The sequence below is a fragment of the Hemitrygon akajei genome, chromosome 11 (assembly GCF_048418815.1).
Source record: "Hemitrygon akajei chromosome 11, sHemAka1.3, whole genome shotgun sequence".
NCBI lineage: Eukaryota > Metazoa > Chordata > Chondrichthyes > Myliobatiformes > Dasyatidae > Hemitrygon > Hemitrygon akajei.
In genome coordinates, this window is record NC_133134.1 from 8,179,420 (window position 1) to 8,198,254 (window position 18,835).

General features: G+C 44.3%; 1 protein-coding gene across 1 annotated transcript in view; it reads left to right on the forward strand.

Annotated features, from left to right (window-relative positions):
- Nucleotides 1-18,835, forward strand: part of trrap (transformation/transcription domain-associated protein) — a 305,269-nt gene that overhangs the window by 162,209 nt on the left and 124,225 nt on the right. The window contains exons 48-51 of the mRNA XM_073060184.1: nt 941-1,062; nt 6,629-6,842; nt 13,379-13,558; nt 17,250-17,396. Of these exons, the coding sequence (XP_072916285.1) occupies nt 941-1,062; nt 6,629-6,842; nt 13,379-13,558; nt 17,250-17,396 (663 nt within the window). The remainder of the gene's footprint in view (nt 1-940; nt 1,063-6,628; nt 6,843-13,378; nt 13,559-17,249; nt 17,397-18,835) is intronic.

An 18,835-nucleotide genomic window follows, 5' to 3' on the forward strand; every position in this document is an offset into this window, starting at 1 on the left:
TGTGGTGCAGGTTCTTTGGGATGGGAGGGCCTGTCACCATGCCAAATCTCTAAATAGATTAGTAATATATTTTTTAAATTGTTATTGTACTTGCCTTATCTGCTTCTTCCAGTAGTTTATTCCATTTACACACCACCCTTTGTGTTAAATATAATAATTCCCTTTGGCTTCCTATTAACTCTCGATCTTCTCACTTTAAACCTACGCCTTCTAGGTCTTCATTCCCCAAATCTTGTGAAAAAATGACTGCCCCCCGACCTGCTTCTTCATTGAAATCAACACAGCTCTCAGTAGCACATTCCTTTATTCACCCTTTGTCTCTGACAATTGCTGAGATCTAAAAATCTTGCTCCCTCTGCCTTAAATAGACATTAATAGATTGTCCATAATTAATGGACGTCCTAATTAATAGAATTGTATTATATAACTGATAGGTTAGGCAAGCTAGGGCTTTTCTCTTTGGAGAGAAGGAGGATGAGAGGTGACTTGATAGAGGTGTACAAGATGATAAAAGGCAGAGATCGAGTGGACAGCCAGAGACTTTTTCCCAGGGTAGAAATGGCTAACATGAGGGGGCATATTTTAAGGTGATTGGAAAGAGGTAGGTTCTTCACCCACAGAGTGGTGGGTGTGTGGATCGCCCTGCCAGAGGTGGTGGTGGATACATTAGGGATATTTAAGAGACTTGGATAGACACATAGATGAAAGAAAAATGGAGGGCTATGTAGGAGGGAAGGATTAGATTGATCTTTGAGGAGGTTAAAGGGCATTTCAAGCTCTTCTCCTTATATCTTTCCTCAGAAGTTGAACATGTCCTTAGGAAGTGCCCATGGAGGGCAAGTGATTAGGGGCAGGTCAGTGGTTTGGGAAGGGTTGTGGCAGGTCATGGGGCTGCAATGTGGAGAAACATCTAGCTAAATAATTTCTCTTTTCTCTGCAGACACCGACGCTGAGGGAGAAATCTATTTTATTGGTTAAAATGATGACCTATACGGAAAAGCGCTTTCCAGATGACCTTGAATTAAATGCTCAGTTCTTGGACCTCGTTAACTATGTCTATAGGTAATTGTAGTAATTAATCAAAAATTTCATTAGTTTGCGCACCTGTCTTTGCACACACTCTTGGGAGGTCCAGACTCATCTATTCCTGTTGAAAAAAAGACTGAGGATGATTTCTATTTGTCACATGTATGTCAAAACATACTGTGAAATGTATCATTTACGTCAAATCAAATTTCTGAGCATTGTGCTGGGCAGCCCGCATGCTTCTGGCACTGTACGTACCATGCCGACAACTAACTAGCCGTAACCATGATTAGTTGGAATGTGGGAGAAAGCCGGAGCACTCTGAGGAAACCCACTCCTTACAGGCAGCGGTTGGATTTGAACTCCGATCAGCGACAGTTGGCACTAAAAAGCAATGCCCACACCCCTGAGCTACTGTGCTACCGTACCATGCCAAACGCCTTGTGTGGTTCTCCTTGCCAATTTCTGATTTAGATTTACATTGAAGCATACAGTGCAATGCTTCAACAGCCAACACACTCCAGAGTGCGCTGGGAGCCGCCCGCGAGTATCACCGCGTCTTCAACACCACACGTCCATAATGCTCAACAGAGCAGCACAGAACACAACAAGCAACAAAACGACAACAGAAAAACAAGTCCTATTCCTCCCACCCATCTACTCACACACACGGACAGTCCTCCCAACTCCAGAACAGACCTCTGGCCTCCATAGAACATAGCCCTCTATTTTTCTAAGCTCTGTATATATCCAGGAGTCTCTTAAAAGACCCTGTCGTTTCTGCCTCCACCACATTCGCCGGCAGCCCATTCCACGCTCTCACCACTCTGCGCTTTTAAAAAAAAAGTTTACCCCTGACGTCTCCTCTGTACCTACTTCCAAGCACCTTAAAACTGTGCCCTCTCATGCTAGCCATTTCGTCCCTGGGAAAAAGGCCTCTGACTATCCACACGATCAATGCCTCTCATCATCTTGTGCACCTCTATCAGGTCACCTCTCATCCTCTGTCGCTGCAAGGAGAAAAGACCGAGTTCACTCAACCTATTCTTTTAAGGCATGCTCTCCCAAACCAGGCAACATCCTTGTAAATCTCTGCACCCTTCTATTGTTTCCACATCATTCCTGTAGTGAGGCAACCAGAACTGAGCACAGTACTCCAAGTGGTCTGACCAGGGTCCTATATAGCTACAACATTGCATCTTGACTCTTAAACTCAATCCTGCGATTGATGAAGGCCAATACACCGTATGCCCTCTTAACAACAGAGTCAACCTGCGCAGCACCTTTGAGTGTCCTATGGACTCGGACCCCAAGATCCCTCCACACTGCCAAAAGTCTTGCCATTAATACTATATTCTGCCATCATATTTGACCTACCAAAATGAACCGCTTCACACTTAACTGGGTTGAACTACATCTGCCACTTCTCAGCCCAATTTTGCGTTCTATCAAAGTCTGACAGCCTTCCACACTATCCACAACACCCCCAACTTTGTGTCATCAGCAAATTTACTAACCCATCCCTCCACTTCCTCATCCAGGTCATTTATAAAAATCACAGAGTAGGGATCCCAGAACAGATCCCTGAGGCACACCACTGGTCACTGACTTCTATGCAGAATATGACCCGTCTACAGCCACTCTTTGCCTTCTGTGGGCAAGCCAGTTCTGAATTCACAAAGCAATGTCCCCTTGGATCCCATGTCTCCTTACTTTCTCAAAAAGCCTTGCACGGGGTGCCTTATCAAATGCCTTGCTGAAATCCATATACACTACATCTACTGCTCTGCTTTCATCAACATGTTTAGCCACATCCTCAAAAAATTCAATCAGGTTCATAAGGCAGGTTTAACAAAGCCATGCTTGACTATTCCTAATCATATTATGCCTGTCCAAATGTTCATAAATCCTATCTCTCAGGATCTTCTTCCTCAATTTATCAACCACTGAAGTAAGACTCACCGGTCTGTAATTTCCTGCGTTATCTCTACTCCCTTTCTTGAATAAGGGAACAATGTCTGCAACCCTTCAATCCTCCGGAACCTCTCTTGTCCCCATTGATAATGCAAAGATCATCGCCAGAGGCTCAGCAATGTCCTCCCTCGCCTCCCACAGTAGCCTGGGGTACATCTCATCCGGTCCCGGTGACTTATCCAACTTGATGCTTTCGAAAAGCTCCAGCGCATCCTCTTCCTTAATATCTACATGCTCAAACTTTTCATTCCACTGTAAGTCATCCCTGCAATCGCCAAGATCTTTTCCCGTAGTGAATACTGAAGCAAAGTACTCATTAAGTACCTCTGCTATCTCCTCCAATTCCATACACACTTTTCCACTGTCACACTTGATTGGTCCTATTCTCTCACGTCTTATCCTCTTGATCTTCACATACTTGTAGAATGCCTTGAGGCTTTCCTTAATCCTGCCCACCAAGGTCTTCTCATGGCCTCTTCTGGCTCTCCTAATTTCATTATTAAGCTCCTTCCTGCTAGCCTTATAATTTTCTGGATCTCTATCATTACCTAGTTTTTTGAACTTTTTGTAAGCTCTTCTTTTCTTCTTGACTAGATTTACAACAACCTTTGTACACCACGGTTCCTGTACCCTACCATCTTTTCTCTGTCTCATTTGAACGTACCTATGCAAAACCCCACGCAAATATCCCCTGAACATTTGCCACATTTCTATCATGCGTTTCCCTGAGAACATCCGTTTCCAATTTAAGCTTCCAGGTTCCTGCCTGATGGCCTCATATTTCCCCTTACTCCAATTAAACACTTTCCTAACTTGCCTGATCCTATCCCTCTCCAATGCTATGGTAAAGGAGATAGAATTGTGATCACTATCTCCAAAATGCTCTCCCACTGAGACCCCTGACACCTGATCAGGTTCATTTCCCAATACCAGATCAAGTACAGCCTCTCCTCTTGTATTGTGTCAAGAAACCTTCCTGAACACACCTAACAAACTCCACGCCATCTATACCCCTCGCTCTAGGGAGATGCCAATCGATATTCGGGAAATTAAAAACGCCCATCACAACAACCCTGTTATTACACCTTTCCAGAATCTGTCTCCCTATCTGCTCCTCAATGTCCCTGTTACTATTGGGTGGTGTGTTTTTAAAAAAAGACCCACCCAGTAGGGTTATTGACCCCTTCCTGTTCCTAACTTTCACCCACAGACTCCGTGGACAATCCCTTCATAACTTCCTCCTTTTCTGCAGCCGTGGCGTTATCTCTGATCAACAGTGCCACACCCCCACCTCTTTTGCCTCCCTCCCTGTCCTTTCTGAAACATACACTCTAAGTAACCATTCCTGCCCCTGAGCCATCCAAGTCTCTGTAATGGCCACAACATCATAGCTTTTCAGGTTGCAGGCATTGGTCTTTGACTTCCAGCCCTCCGGATATCCTTCTGGCTTTGATCTTTGGTATTGACCCCTGGACTAGCTGATGATGGGACCATGAACTCTGGGCACACTGACTCACCAGCCTTTGTGCCTCCCACTTACGTGGGTGCTTCTGTTGAATACAATAGTTTATATTTTAGAAGCGAGGTTATCTTAATGTCAGCATACCAAATCACCTTATCTACATTCACTTTCTAATGAGGTTGGCATTGAAGGAAATGTAAATTTATATTTGAAATCTATTTTACAGCTAATGAAAAGAAATCTCATTTTGTAAATGCTAATTCACCGTAGAGGCTGTGCAGCCTCCTCAGCAGGTGCCTGTGGGGGAGGAGGCGGCACTGTCTACTAAAATATTCTGAGATGATGCGTTTCATGTCTTCAAACATTGTTAAAAGTTTGGCTTTGAAGAATTCTGAAATCTCTTGTGCTTAGCACAGATCGTGTTGGCACATGATGCTGTGATGGAAGAGAGCCAGTTTTAGTTTCTGACAGAACATGGTGCACGTTTAGTTTTTTATTCTCCACAGTATCTCCTTGTGCACCTCCCTCCTTTGTTTTCTTTTCCTCTGCTCTTGTTCCTCATTTGCCCCTTCCCCCACTCTAACACCTCACACACCAAGTCCCCTGCCAGACCCCTCCTGCCCCTCTTCCTGCCCTTCTCAGCTCTGCTCCCTCCTGTCCCTCTGACCCTCACCCCTTCTCCTGCCTTTCTCAGCCCTGTGTCCTCCCTTATCTCTGACCTCACGTCCTCCTGATCCTAACTTTCTACCCTTCTGACCACCTTCCTTACCTCTCGGCCTTTCTTCTGGTGCCCTTGCCCCATTTCCCTCCTTCCCTACGCAGACCCTCTCCTCCTAACCTCTCACCCACCCTCTTCACCTGTCCTCCTCCTGCCCTCCTCACCTCTTTCCCTTTTATCTGCCACACTCACCCCCTCCATCCCTCTGACCTTTTCTCCTTTTCCTGCCCTCTCACCACCTGCTCACTCCTTCTGCACCGCCTTGTCGATGCCTCTGTTGTGCCTTCACCATCTCACTCCTCTTTCATCTTCCTGCCAGCTTCTTCTCCTCCATCCCTACTTCTGACCTTGACACTATCTCTCCTCTCCCGCCTCTGAGGTGGAATTTCTTTAGCCAGAGGGAGGAGGATCTGTGGAATTCATTGCCACAGACAGCTGTGGAGGCCAAATCATTGGGTATATTTACAGTGGAGGTTGATAGGTTTTTGATCAGTAAGGGCATCAAAGGTTACAGGGAGACACTGGAGAATGGAGTTGAGAGGGAAGATTAGTGAACCATGATCGAATGTTGGAGCAGACTCGATGGGCTGAATGGCCTGATTCTAACCTGATGTCTTGTGGTCTCTCCCCCATATCCCTGCCCTGGTCTGTTTCTTCATTCTTCCTTCAGTGACTTTGTCAGAATCTGCGTTCTTCTACTCCTCTAAAGTTCAAAGTGAATTCATTATCAAGGTACATATATGTCACCATACACTACCTTGAGATTTATTTTATTGTGGGCATTCAAAGTAAATACAAAGAAACACAATAAAATCAATGAAAAACCACCCATGACAAGACAGGCAAACAACCAATATGCAAAAGTTAACAAACTGTGCAAATACAAAAAGAAAAAAACCCAAAATAATAAGTATAAGAAGTAAGCGGTAACTGTTGAGAACATGAGACGAAGAGTCCTTGAAAATGAGTCCATAGGTAGTGGGAACAGTTCAGTATTGGGTTGAATGAAGTTGAATCTTCTGGGTCAAGTGTAACAACTGTTCTTGAACCTTTTCCATACACAGCTTACTCCACAATTCGATCGCGGTTGATTTATTTTCCCTTTTAACTCCATTCTCCTGCCTTCCCCCTGTAAACTTTGACCATATGGGAGAGCAGGAACGACCTTTTCAAAGGGACTTTTGTATCAGCCAGCTTGCATGTCCCTGGATTCATAGATAGATCAGAACAGGCGAGAATGTCACAAGAGATTTTACAGATCCTGGAAATCTTGAGCAACACATAGAATGCTGGAGAAACTCATAAAGTATCTCTGCCCAAAACGTTTATTCTCCTTAGATGCAGACTGATCGCTGAACTCATCTAGCATTTTGTGTGTGCACTTATACATATTCCAATCTTCTTTACTCTACATGCTGAGTCCTCTGTGCTTGTGATATCTGATGCAGGGATGAGAACCTTTCTGGCAGTGAACTCACGGCGAAGCTGGAGCCAGCATTCCTGGCTGGATTGCGCTGTTGCCAGCCCCACATCCGGGCCAAGTTCTTTGAAGTTTTCGACAACTCCATGAGGCGGCGGGTCTACGATCGGTTGCTGTACATCACCTGTTCTCAGAACTGGGAGGCCATGGGAAGTCACTTTTGGATCAAGCAGTGTATAGAGGTGAGGAAAGAATTGTCGTCACTGTCAGCTTCCCTTTGCAGATGTCTTGGTTACTCCAGATCATTTTAGTGGGGGTGCACATCTCACACAATCTCTCATGGTCCTAGAACACGTTGTACATAATCAGAAAAGCTCACGAATGCCTCTACTTCCTTAGGAGGCTGAAGAGAACTGGACTTTGCACATCTGTACTCAGATCATTCTACAGATTCACGGTAGAGAGCATCCTGACAAAGCTGCATCACCGCATTGCAGGAAGGCTCTACAGTGGGTAGTCAGAACTGCACAGTGCCTCACCGGCACCAGTCTACCCACCATCAAGGACACATATACAGAAAGTTGCAGAAATAGTGCCACTAACATCTTGAAGGAACCCACCCACCCTATTCATAGACTGTTTGTCCCACTCCCATCAGGGAGGAGGCTATGTAGCATCCACGCCAGGACCACCAGGCTCAAAAGCAGTTACTTCCCCCAAGCAGTAAGGCTTATCAATGACTCCACCCACTAACCCACCCCTCGCACCCCTAACCACCACTACTTTATCATTTTCTGCCAGTCACCTTATGTACAGACACTCCTGTGCCTAGCGTCACCTTATGACCGTACAATCAATCTATGTATAGAAGCTAACTTATGTATTTATATTTATTGTGCTTTTAATTATTATTTTGTTCTTTATCTTAATGTGTTTTTTTTGTGTTGCATTGGATTTGGGATAACAGTTATTTCGTTTTCCTTTCCACTTGTTTATAGGTAGTGACATAAAACAATCTTGAAATACGAAATATTGCAGAGATTTTGAGTTTAGATGTAGAGAGAAGTGATTCTCTGTGAAGTGAAGTGATTCACTTTGGAAGTTTGAATTTAAATGCAGAGCAGTGGTAGTGTGATCACTCCAGTTGAGTATGATGTTCTTCTAAGGATTGTCTGTTGGTGGGTCCTGAATGCACTGCACAAATAATACGTTGGTGTGTGATTTTCTCTTGCCACAAAGATGAAATAAGAGCATTGAAGAAACAACTGCTTTGGGTTAAAATGTTTTCTGGTTCTTGAGGGGGATTCATTTTGCATGACATTCTTTTACTGCTCCTCTGTGCCAACTCGAAGCCCCATGAAGTTGGAGAGCTGAATTTCACTTAGGGTATGGAATGTGTATAACTGCTGCAGATCTCCTTGGCTTCACAAAGCCTGCAGGTATGTTCAAAAAGTATGCCCCCCCCATGCAGAGCTCGTAATATTTCAAAGGCCTTTCTGGATGCAGCAGTCTTGGTATAGACTGTGCTTTTAACCTATGGCTTTATCAGCGGCATCTCCCGCATGCGGTCAAACCTATACCATGTTCAGTTGATAACATTACTGTTGTTAGATCTTGAATTATTTAACGTTGAATTGTACATAATGTCTGGAATAGATGAAACTGTCAGGTCTCCACAGGAACTCCCTCATACTCCAACTGAAACCATCAGCAATGCTGTGAACACAAGATACCATTGTTGAGTCATAGAGTGATACAGCCCATCTAGTCTGTGCTGACCTGATCTTCTGCTTAGTCCAACCCACCTGCATTTATGGAGTGAAATAAACAGGGCGAGAACCTTCATCCCGACTGGAAAGGAAGGGGATAGACACCATAATAAGAATGTGGGTGGGAGGGGAAGGAATACAAGCTGATAGGTGAAACAAAGTGAAGGGGAAGATGGGTGGGTGGGGAAAGGTAAATGAAATAAGAAGATGGGAGGGGACTGGTGGAAGAGGTAAAGGGCTGAAGAAGATGGCATCTAATAGGAGATGAAAATGGGCTATGGAATAAAGGGGAGTAGGTGAAGAGCAGGTCATGATGGTTCACAACTTTTCCTTGGAATGTTACTGATCTGATTGATCGTAATGTATCAGAAGCATTGATGGGGTCAGAATCTTTATCCCAGCTGAGAAACTTTAAATACTAGAGGACATGCGCTTCAGAGGAGAGGGAGAAAGCTTAAAGGAGACGTGTGGGGCGTGCTTTGTACCTTCGAGTGGTGGGTGCCTGAAATGGACGGTGGGAGCAGGTATGATGGTGGTGTTCACAGGTTGTTAGACAGAAACATAAATATGCAGGAATAGAGTGTTCTGCATCACGTACAAGCAGAAGAAATTTAGTTCAATGAGTATCGTGTTTCATGCAGATAATGTGGCTGGAAGGGCCTGTTGCAGTGCTGTGTAATACTAAGCAACACTGGCAGAGAGAGAGAAATGGAGCTAATGTTTTCAGGTCGAGTTTATTGTAATGTGTACAAGTGCATTGAAAATATAGCAGCATCACAGACATGCCCTGTAGGTACAGACAACACTTAGAATATAAATCATACATAAGTTATAAAAATTGTACTTACTTACTACCCACTACTGGCATTGGCATTTAGGGCAGCAGTGAAGGCCCTCCATCTCTGTCTGTCCTTGGCCAATTCAGGTCTTGATTTGGCAGTGTTCAGGGGCTTCCTTTATTGTGTCAGTAGCTTCCTCTCGGTTTCTGGTCAGCGATGCAAGTCCTGGGTGGAGACTCAGGAATACCGTCGTACTCAGATGTAGGATTCTTCTTTGCTGTTTCTGTAACAGGTTTGCTTGACCAGTCAGGGTTGTTAGCCCTGAGCTGAACCCCTGAACCTGGAGGACTGGTGGACTGCTCTTAGTCTGACCTCTACCCTTTGACCTGTTTGGCATGGGTGACCCTACCAAGAGCCAAAACTCCAGCCAGCATAGCTTTCTGGGTCGTCAAGGCACAGAAGCCGCCAAACCAGGACAAGGTTGTGGTCCTCTTAGAGGATACAACACTGAAGAGAGAAAAACAAAGACAATGCAGAGAAAAGATGTTACTGCGGAGGGCAAAGAAACAATCAGAGACACGTCAATGTTAGTAAGGTCTGCAGGGAGCAGAATTTGACCACTTGGCCCATTGAGTCTGCTCTGCCATCCTATCATGGCCGATTTATTATCTCTCTCAACCCCATTTTCCTGCCGTCTCCCCATAACCTTTAACGTCCTTGCTAATCAAGAACCTATTAACCTCCGCTTGAAATATACCCAGTAGTTCAGCCCACAGGCATCTGTTGCAATGTATTTCACAAGTGCACCACCCTCCAGCTACAGAAATCTCTCCTCACCTCTGTTCAAGGGGATGCCCTTGTATCCTGAGACTGTGCTCTCTGGTCTTAGTGAATAATTGATGGCATCATTGAGTTCAAAGTATATTTATTGTCAAAGTATGTATACGGTATACAACTGTGAGATTCATCTTCTTGCAAGCAGCCACAAAACAAAGAAACACAATGAACCCTTTTAAAGAAAATCCCCACACGACCATCGAACACTCAGTGTGCTCCCCAATTCAGGCAACGTAGAGGAACAATAAAAAGTAAACAAGTAACATTAACTGCAGAGTCCCCGAAAGTAAGTCCACAGTTATGGAGCTGCTGAGGCGAGTAAAGCCGGTCCAGGAGCCCAGAGTCAATTCAGCACTGAAGCATCTTGGTTAAATCGTCCGACTACTAAAAGGAGCAGTAAGTAAAAGCACAAGGAACATCAACTGCAGAGACCCTGAAAGTGAGTCCACAGCTGCAGAGTGCGTTCAGTGCTGAAGCGAGTGAAGCCAGTCCAGGAGCCCAATGGCTGCAGGACAATAGCTGCTCCCAAACCTGGGGGCATTGGGGCACCTCCCGCATGCCGGCAGCAGTGAGAAGAGAAAGGTCAAACGCAAACACTGATCACCGGTTTGTTTTTTGCTCTTGTCCTTTTATTGCCGCTTTAATCAGAGTGGAGTAATGGAGTTGACCACGGATTTGTGTTCTGCCGTTAGGAATTGACTCAGTGTACAGCCGTAGCTGTTCTCTCTGCTCTCATCCGTGCCGAGCCCCCAGGTGATCGCGGAAGTGCCAGATTGTTGAGTGGGCTCAAAAATCTGTCTTTAAAAGGGAAATTTCTGGCTGTAGTCATCGCAGTTCAGAGGAAGTATAGTTAGAAGAAGAGTATCTGCTAAGTTTGTGAGCTGTCTGGAGGATGTTGCTGTTGGTCGCTGGCGCCATCTTTCCAGAAGTCACTAACTCTCTCTCCGTGGCCTCTGACTTGCTAGTGGTTTCCAAATGATTAAAGTCTGCTCTAAACCTTGGCCTGAATAGCAGGATGAGAAATGAAACAGTTTGTTTCTATTTATCTCTGCCTAATTAGAGGATCAAAGAATTGGCGAATCTTCCAGAGTTAATATCAGCTCTGCATGTTGCCTAACTCTGGGATCTCATCATTTCAGCTGAGTGTGTTACTACGGCTCCCTTGCACTGCTGGTTCATTAACTTCTCTAAGTGTGCTCCTCCCCATCAATAGACATCACCATTAGTTTATAGCTACAAAAATGTTGTGTCTGCGGCACAACTGATAATAATGATAAACGCAAGGGCCTTTAGGCAACACCTCACCTGCGAGTCTGTCAGGGTCATCCACCATATCCAGTGATCCTACTGCAGCCTCCTCTACATCATGGAGACTTAATGTAAATAGGGGTCTGCTTCGTCGAGAAACTTCGCTCCATCTGCCACAACAGTCAAAATTTTACAGTGACAACTAATTTTAATTCTACTTCCCCTTTCCATTCCAACGTGTTGGTTCATGGCCTCCTCTACTGCCATGATGTGGCCACTCTCAGGTTGGAGGACGAACACCTCATATCCTGCCTGGAAAGCTTCCAACCTGATGGTGTGAACATTGATTTCTATAATTTCCAATAGTTTATCTCCCCTCCCCCTTCTCTTTTTCATTCCACGTTCTGGTTCCTCCCTTATCCCTTCTCTTCACCTCACCTGCTCATCACCTCCCTCTGTGCCCCTCCTCCTTCCCTTTCTCCCATTGTCCACTGTCCTGATCTAGCAGATTCCTTCTTCAGCCATTTAGCTTTTCCACTTACCCACTTCCATCTTCTTACTTCATTCTCCTCTCCCCCACCCACCCACCATCCTCCTCACCTGTCAGCTTGTACTCCTACCCCCCTCACTAATTTCTTAATCTGGCTTCTTCCTCAATCCTCTCTGGTCCCGATGAAGGGTCTCAGTCTGAAACATTAAATGTTAATTCTCCTCCACAGATGTTGACTGACCTGAGTTTGACCGTTTATTCCACTCCATGGAGGCTGACTGACCTGAGTTTGACTGTCTATTCCACTCCATGGAGGCTGACTGACCTGAGTCTGACCGTTTATTCCACTCCATGGAGGCTGACTGACCTGAGTTTGACTGTTTATTCCACTCCATGGAGGCTGACTGACCATTTATTCCACTCCATGGAGGCTGACTGACCTGAGTTTGACCGTTTATTCCACTCCATGGAGGCTGACTGACCTGAGTTTGACTGTTTATTCCACTCCATGGAGGCTGACTGACCTGAGTTTGACTGTCTATTCCACTCCATGGAGGCTGACTGACCTGAGTTTGACCGTTTATTCCACTCCATGGAGGCTGACTGACCTGAGTTTGACCGTTTATTCCACTCCATGGAGGCTGACTGACCTGAGTCTGACTGTCTATTCCACTCCATGGAGGCTGACTGACCTGTGTTTGACCGTTTATTCCACTCCATGGAGGCTGACTGACCTGAGTTTGACTGTCTATTCCACTCCATGGAGGCTGACTGACCTGAGTTTGACCGTTTATTCCACTCCATGGAGGCTGACTGACCTGAGTCTGACCGTTTATTCCACTCCATGGAGGCTGACTGACCTGAGTTTGACCATTTATTCCACTCCATGGAGGCTGACTGACCTGAGTTTGACTGTTTATTCCACTCCATGGAGGCTGACTGACCTGAGTCTGACCGTTTATTCCACTCCATGGAGGCTGACTGACCTGAGTTTGACTGTTTATTCCACTCCATGGAGGCTGACTGACCTGAGTCTGACTGTCTATTCCACTCCATGGAGGCTGACTGACCTGAGTTTGACTGTTTATTCCACTCCACAGAGGCTGACTGACCTGTTTTTTCCTCTGAGTAGATGCTGTCTGACCTGCTGAGTTCCAAATGTCCGAAGTAGATTTATTAAAGGAATTACATATACAACCTTGAGGTTCACTTACTCCAGTGCCATAGTAGAGTATTAACTATAATAGAATCAGTGAAAGACTGCACCAGCTGGTGTGCAAGAGGCAACAAACTGTGCAGATACTAAAGGTAAGAAATAAAAGTAAATAAATAAGCAATAAATATCGAGAACATGAGATGAAGAGTCCTTGAAAGTGAGTCCATAGGTTGTTGGAACATTTCAGTAGTGGGGCGTGAAATTGAGTAAAGTTATCTTCTCCCCTTTGGTTCAAGAGCCTGGTGATTGAGGGGTAATAACTATTCCTGACCCTGGTGGTGTGAGTCCTGAGGCTCCTGTACCTTCTCCCTGATGGCAACAGCGAGAAGAGAGCATGACCTGGGTGGTGGGGGACCCTGATGATGGATGCTGTTTTGTGTGTGCTGATAACAGTGTGTTATTTGGATTTTTGATGACTGCGTTCCTGCTCTCCCTGCAGCTGCTGCTTGCTGTTTGTGAGAAAAACACTACCATCAGCACCAGTTGTCAGGGTGCCATGCTGCCATCCATCACCAACGTCATTAACCTGGCCGACAGCCATGACCGTGCAGCCTTCGCCATGGTAACACACGTGAAGCAGGAGCCTCGGGAGAGGGAGAACAGTGAGAGCAAAGAGGAGGTAATTTGTTGCTGGAAAATTGTATTTCTCCCTCTTCTATTGACCTGCAGAGCCCACTAACTTTAGTGAAACAATGTGGAAGTTCAGAATCAGATTTATTATCACTGACATGTGTTGTGAATTTTGCTGTTTTGTGGCAGCAGTACAGTGTAATCAATTTTAAAAAAATACTGCTATCAACTACGATAATAAATATATTTTAAAAATTGCAAAAGGAAAGCAAGAAGTGAGGTAGCGTTCATGGTCCATTCAGAAATCTGATGGCTGACTAGAATAAGCTGTTCCTAAAATATTGAATACATGTTTTCATGCTCCTGTACTTCCTCCCTGGTGGTAATAATGAGAAGGGAGCGTGTCCTGGGTGGTGGGGGTCCTTAATGATGGAGGATCTTTTGATGATGTCCTCCGTGGTGGGGAAGCTGGTGCCCGTGATGGAGTTTGCAGAGTTTAGAACCCTGTTTGGCTTTCTCCCATCCTGTGCAGTGGCCCCTCCATACCAGATGATGATGTAAACAGTTAGAACACCCTCCATGGCACAGCTGCAGAAATTTGCTAGTTTATGGTGACATACCAAATTTCCTCAAACTCCTAATGAAATTTAGCTGCTGGCTTGCATTCTTCATAATTGCATCAATATGTTGGGCCCAGAATAGACTTTCAGAGATGCTGGCATCCAAGAACTTAAAGTTACTCATCCTTCAGTGAGAACTGTTGTTCTCCTGATTTCTGAGGTAAAGCATTAGACAAACTGAATCAAGCCAGGACTAACTCAGTGTCTGTTACAAAGTAGATTGAGGCTGGATTCCTTGAACATAGTTCTTGTTAATTATGTGAGAAAATTTTCATTTGCCTTTAGGCACACCACAACACTTATAAAAGGGTTTTCCTCTGTGTATTAGCAACTTCAGCCCCACGTGACCAGCCAGCCCTGGGCCACATTTCTGTTAGAAAGCCAACATCATTTTAAGATTATAAAATCGAGCATTGGTTGGTCCGTGTGAGAAGGGTTACTGCAGTGAAGAATTTGCCTTGTGAAATGTGAGTGCTCTCTATGGAATAGAGTAACTACTTCCCCTTTTAAATTAGGCAGATTAATGAAATACAGCATGACTTTATTTTAAGGGAAACACTTTATTAAATAACGTTTCAACAGTCTGCATTGCCCTAGGATCACATACAAAAAAGAATCAGTGGAAAACTGAAATGTGGCGCCATGTTCAGGTAAAGTAGATGTGTTGTGGTCATATTCACTCAGTGGACACTTTATTAGATACCTCCTGCACTTAATAACGTGACCAATGAGTGTATGTTCATGCTCTTCTACCTTAGCCCATCCTCATCAGTGTCGTGCATTCAGAGATGTTCTTCTACACGTCAGTGTGGTAACACGTGGTTATTTGAGTTACTGTTGCCTTCTTGTCAGCTTGAACTAGGCTGGCCACTTCCTCTGACCTCATTAACAAGGTATTTTAACTACAGAACTGCTGTTCACTGAATATTTTTATTTTGATTTTTGCACTATTCTCTGTAAACTCTAGAGACTGAAAATCCCAGGAGATGAGCGATTTCTGAGATACTCAAACCACCCCATCTGGCACCAGCAATCATTCCACAGTCAAAGTCACTTAGATCACATTTCTTCCTCATTCTGATGTTTTGTCTGAACAACAACTGAACCTCTAGACCATATCTGCAAGGGAGTTGCTACCACATGATTGGTTGATTAGATATTTGCATTAACAAGCAGGTGTACCTAATAAAGTGGCCACGGAGAATATCTAACCAATTACTGTTTCTCTTTTCTATTAACTGGAGTGGGCTTTGTTTCCTAATCTTCTCAAATGTTTGCTGTTGTATATAGTGGAATACTGTTTGTTTATTGTTGTCACATGGAATCAGATACACGATTCATGTCCTAATGAAGGGTCTTGATCTGAAACGTCGACTGTTTATTCCTCTCCATAGATGATGGCTGATGTGCTGAGTTGCTCCAGCATTTTGTGTGTATTGCTCAAGATAGAGTGACAAGTTTTTGTTTGTGTACCATCCAGAAAGATTTTTCAAAACACTAACAGGTCAAGATGTTATAAAAGAGAAATGCAGAATTTAGTCAGAATCAGGTTTAGTATCACTGACACGTATCATGAAATTTGTTGTTTAGTGGCAGTAGTACATTGCAATACTTAAAATATGCTGTAAATTTTGATGAGAATGTATATTAAAAATTAAGTTTGATAAGTGGTGCAGAAAGAGTAAAAATAGTGATGCAGAGATCATGGGTTGGTTCATTGTCCTTGTGGAAATCTGATGGCAGAGGGTTAGATGTAGTGTTACAGAGAAAGTGTGGTTTAGGGAGACTGTAATAAGATGCAAGGAAGATCTTTTACATTTAAGAAGTCCATAATAGTAGATAGAAGCTGCTCTTGATGCTAGTGGTATGCATACTGAAAGCTTTTGTATTTTTTGCCCATTGGGAGGTGGGAGAAGGGAGAGTGTCTGGGGTGGAAGGGGGGGTTATTTGTTTCATTTATTTTTGTTTAGAGGTGCAGCGTGGTACCAAGCCTTTCTGACCCAACAAGCCTATTTACACCCATATAACCAATTAATCTACCAACCTGTAGGTCTTTGGAACGTGGGAGGAAACCGGAGCACCCGGAGGAAACCCACATGGTCATGGGGAGAACATATGAACAGGGGGGTATTGAATCTGGGCTGATGGTGCTGTGTTAACGTTATGCTAATCACTACACTACCATGCCACCCTAAGCTTGTATTCTCTGCTTTCCCAAGGCAGCGTGAAGTGTAGACATCATTTTGATTTACAGTGACAGATAGTTTTTTAACAGATCTGGAAATTACATGGCCTAGGTCTCTAGGTACTCATTGGGCTGTAATTAATTCTTAGCAGGATGTATTTGTTTAAGGGAATATACTCAGCAAGGTGTGGGAGGTGTTTAAGGTGGAAATTGCACCTTACTTGAGTTCCAGTTGGCTGACGATGTGGATGGTGGATTGAAGGAAACCGGTGATACAAGTGAGACGAGAGCTTGTGTGAATTTCCAGCTACAATTTTTAATAGCTGTTGACAAATGTTTATTTTGTAGATCTGAGCTCCGTTTGCAGATGGTGTCCTGTATGAAAAGATCAGCTTTATTCGGCACATGTGCATCGAAGCATACAGTGAATTGCATTGTTTGCATTAATACAACGCAGCCTGAGGGTGTGCTGGGGTCAGGCCACAAGTGGTGCCAACATGGCATGCCCACAACTTACTAGCCCTAACTTGCACGTCTTTGGAATGTGGCAGGAATTTGGAGCAGTGGGAAGAAACCCAAGCGGTAACAGGGAAAACATACAAGTTCCTTACAGACAGTGGCGGGAATTGAACCCTGATCTGACAGCTGGTTCTGTAAAGCATTATACTAACCATTATGCTTCCGTACTGCTCCAAAATGGGGCTGAGAGGAAAATTGGATCAGCCCCAATGAAATGGTGGAGCAGACTCAATGGGCCAAATGGCCTAATTCTGCTCCTATATCATACGGTCTAAATGGCTGAAATTATTTAAATCTATGGTGCTGCTTTCAGTTATACTGATTCTGGTAAAATATCACCATAGCAAAAAGAGTTAGCATTTTATCTTCGGTGCAAATGAGCATTTTTAATATATTTCTCAATAATTCTTACTTAGGATGTGGAAATTGATATTGAGCTGGCACCTGGAGATCAGAGCAGTACGCCAAAAACCAAGGAGCAGTCTGAGAAGGATGCTGGGAACCAGCTGCACATGCTGACAAACAGGCACGATAAGTTCCTGGACTCTCTCAGAGAAGTAAAAGTAAGTACCGTGGAGACTTTTAATGGGTGTAAGCTCACCTGTTCCTCATTTCTTTCATTTGGAAGTTGAATATATTATCATACTTGTATGCCTCGGTGCAATAAAAAACATCGTATTTGCACAGTTTGTTGTCTTTTGCATATTGTTTGTCAGTCTTTGTGTGTAGTTTTACATTGATTCTATTGCTTATCTTTGTTCTACCCATAAGAAAGTGAATCTTGGGGTAGTAATTGGTGACATAAACGTACTTTGATAATAAACTTAGTTTGAACTTTGAAACTTGCAGCAGTATCACAGAAACGTAGCTTCAAATGGGCAGCAATCGCAAGAAAAATAACTTCAGCATAAATTATTCATTAGAAAATACAGTTAGAACCAAAAGCAAGTCAATTTTGGTGCAAAGTGGTAATAGTGTTGCTTATGAAGGGCGTAGGCCCAAAATATTGACTGTTTATTCCTCTCCATAGATGCTGCCTTGGCCTGCTGAGATCTGGCATTTTTTTTGTTGCTAAATCGTAGTGATTAGAGTTGTGCCAGTTGGTTCTAGAACCAATTGGTTGAAGGGAAATAGATGTTCTTGAACTTGGTCTGGGACTTCAGGCTTTTGTACCTCCTGCCTGTTGGTAGCTGTGAGAAGCTAAATTGTAGTGATCAGGGTTCTGCCAATTTGTTCAGTGTCCAATAGTATCAGATAAGCAGCATTCACAAGCAAAATATAAATCAAACATAAATTATACTCATTTTTGACAAGAAAAAACAAAATTAGAACAATATAATCAATAGAAACACAAAATGCTGGCAGAACTCAGCAGGCCAGACAACATCTATGGGAGGAGGTAGTGACGACATTTCGGGCTGAAACCCTTCATCAGGACTGAAGTAACATGGGATGATCGAGGGGGTGGATAAGAAGTGGGGGGAAGGATGAAGTAGAGAGCTGGGGAGTGATAGGCTGAAGGGAAATAGGCTAGCGGAAAGGTGGAGAATTATGGGAAATAAAAGAGAAAGAAAGGTAGGGCTGTGGGGAGATTATAGTGGGGGGGGGGGGAAAGAGAGAGAAAGAGAACCAGACTAAAATTATAGATAGGGATGGGGTAAGGGTGGGGGGCAGGGGTATCAATGGAGGTCTGTGAGTTGAATGTTCATGCCGGCAGGTAGGAGGCTACCTAGGCGGGAGATAAGGTATTGCTCCATCAACCTGCGTGTGGCCTCATCTTGACGGTAGAGGAGGCCATGGACAGACATGTCGGAGTGGGAGTGGTCTGTGGAATTGAAGTGTGTGGCCACAGGGAGATCCCGCCACTGCTGGAGGACCGAGCTCCGGTGTTCGGCGAAACGGTCTCCCAGTCTGCGGCGGGTCTCCCCAATGTATAAATGGCCACATCGGGAGCATAGGATACAGTATTACACCACAGTTGACTCGCAGGTGAAGTGGTGCC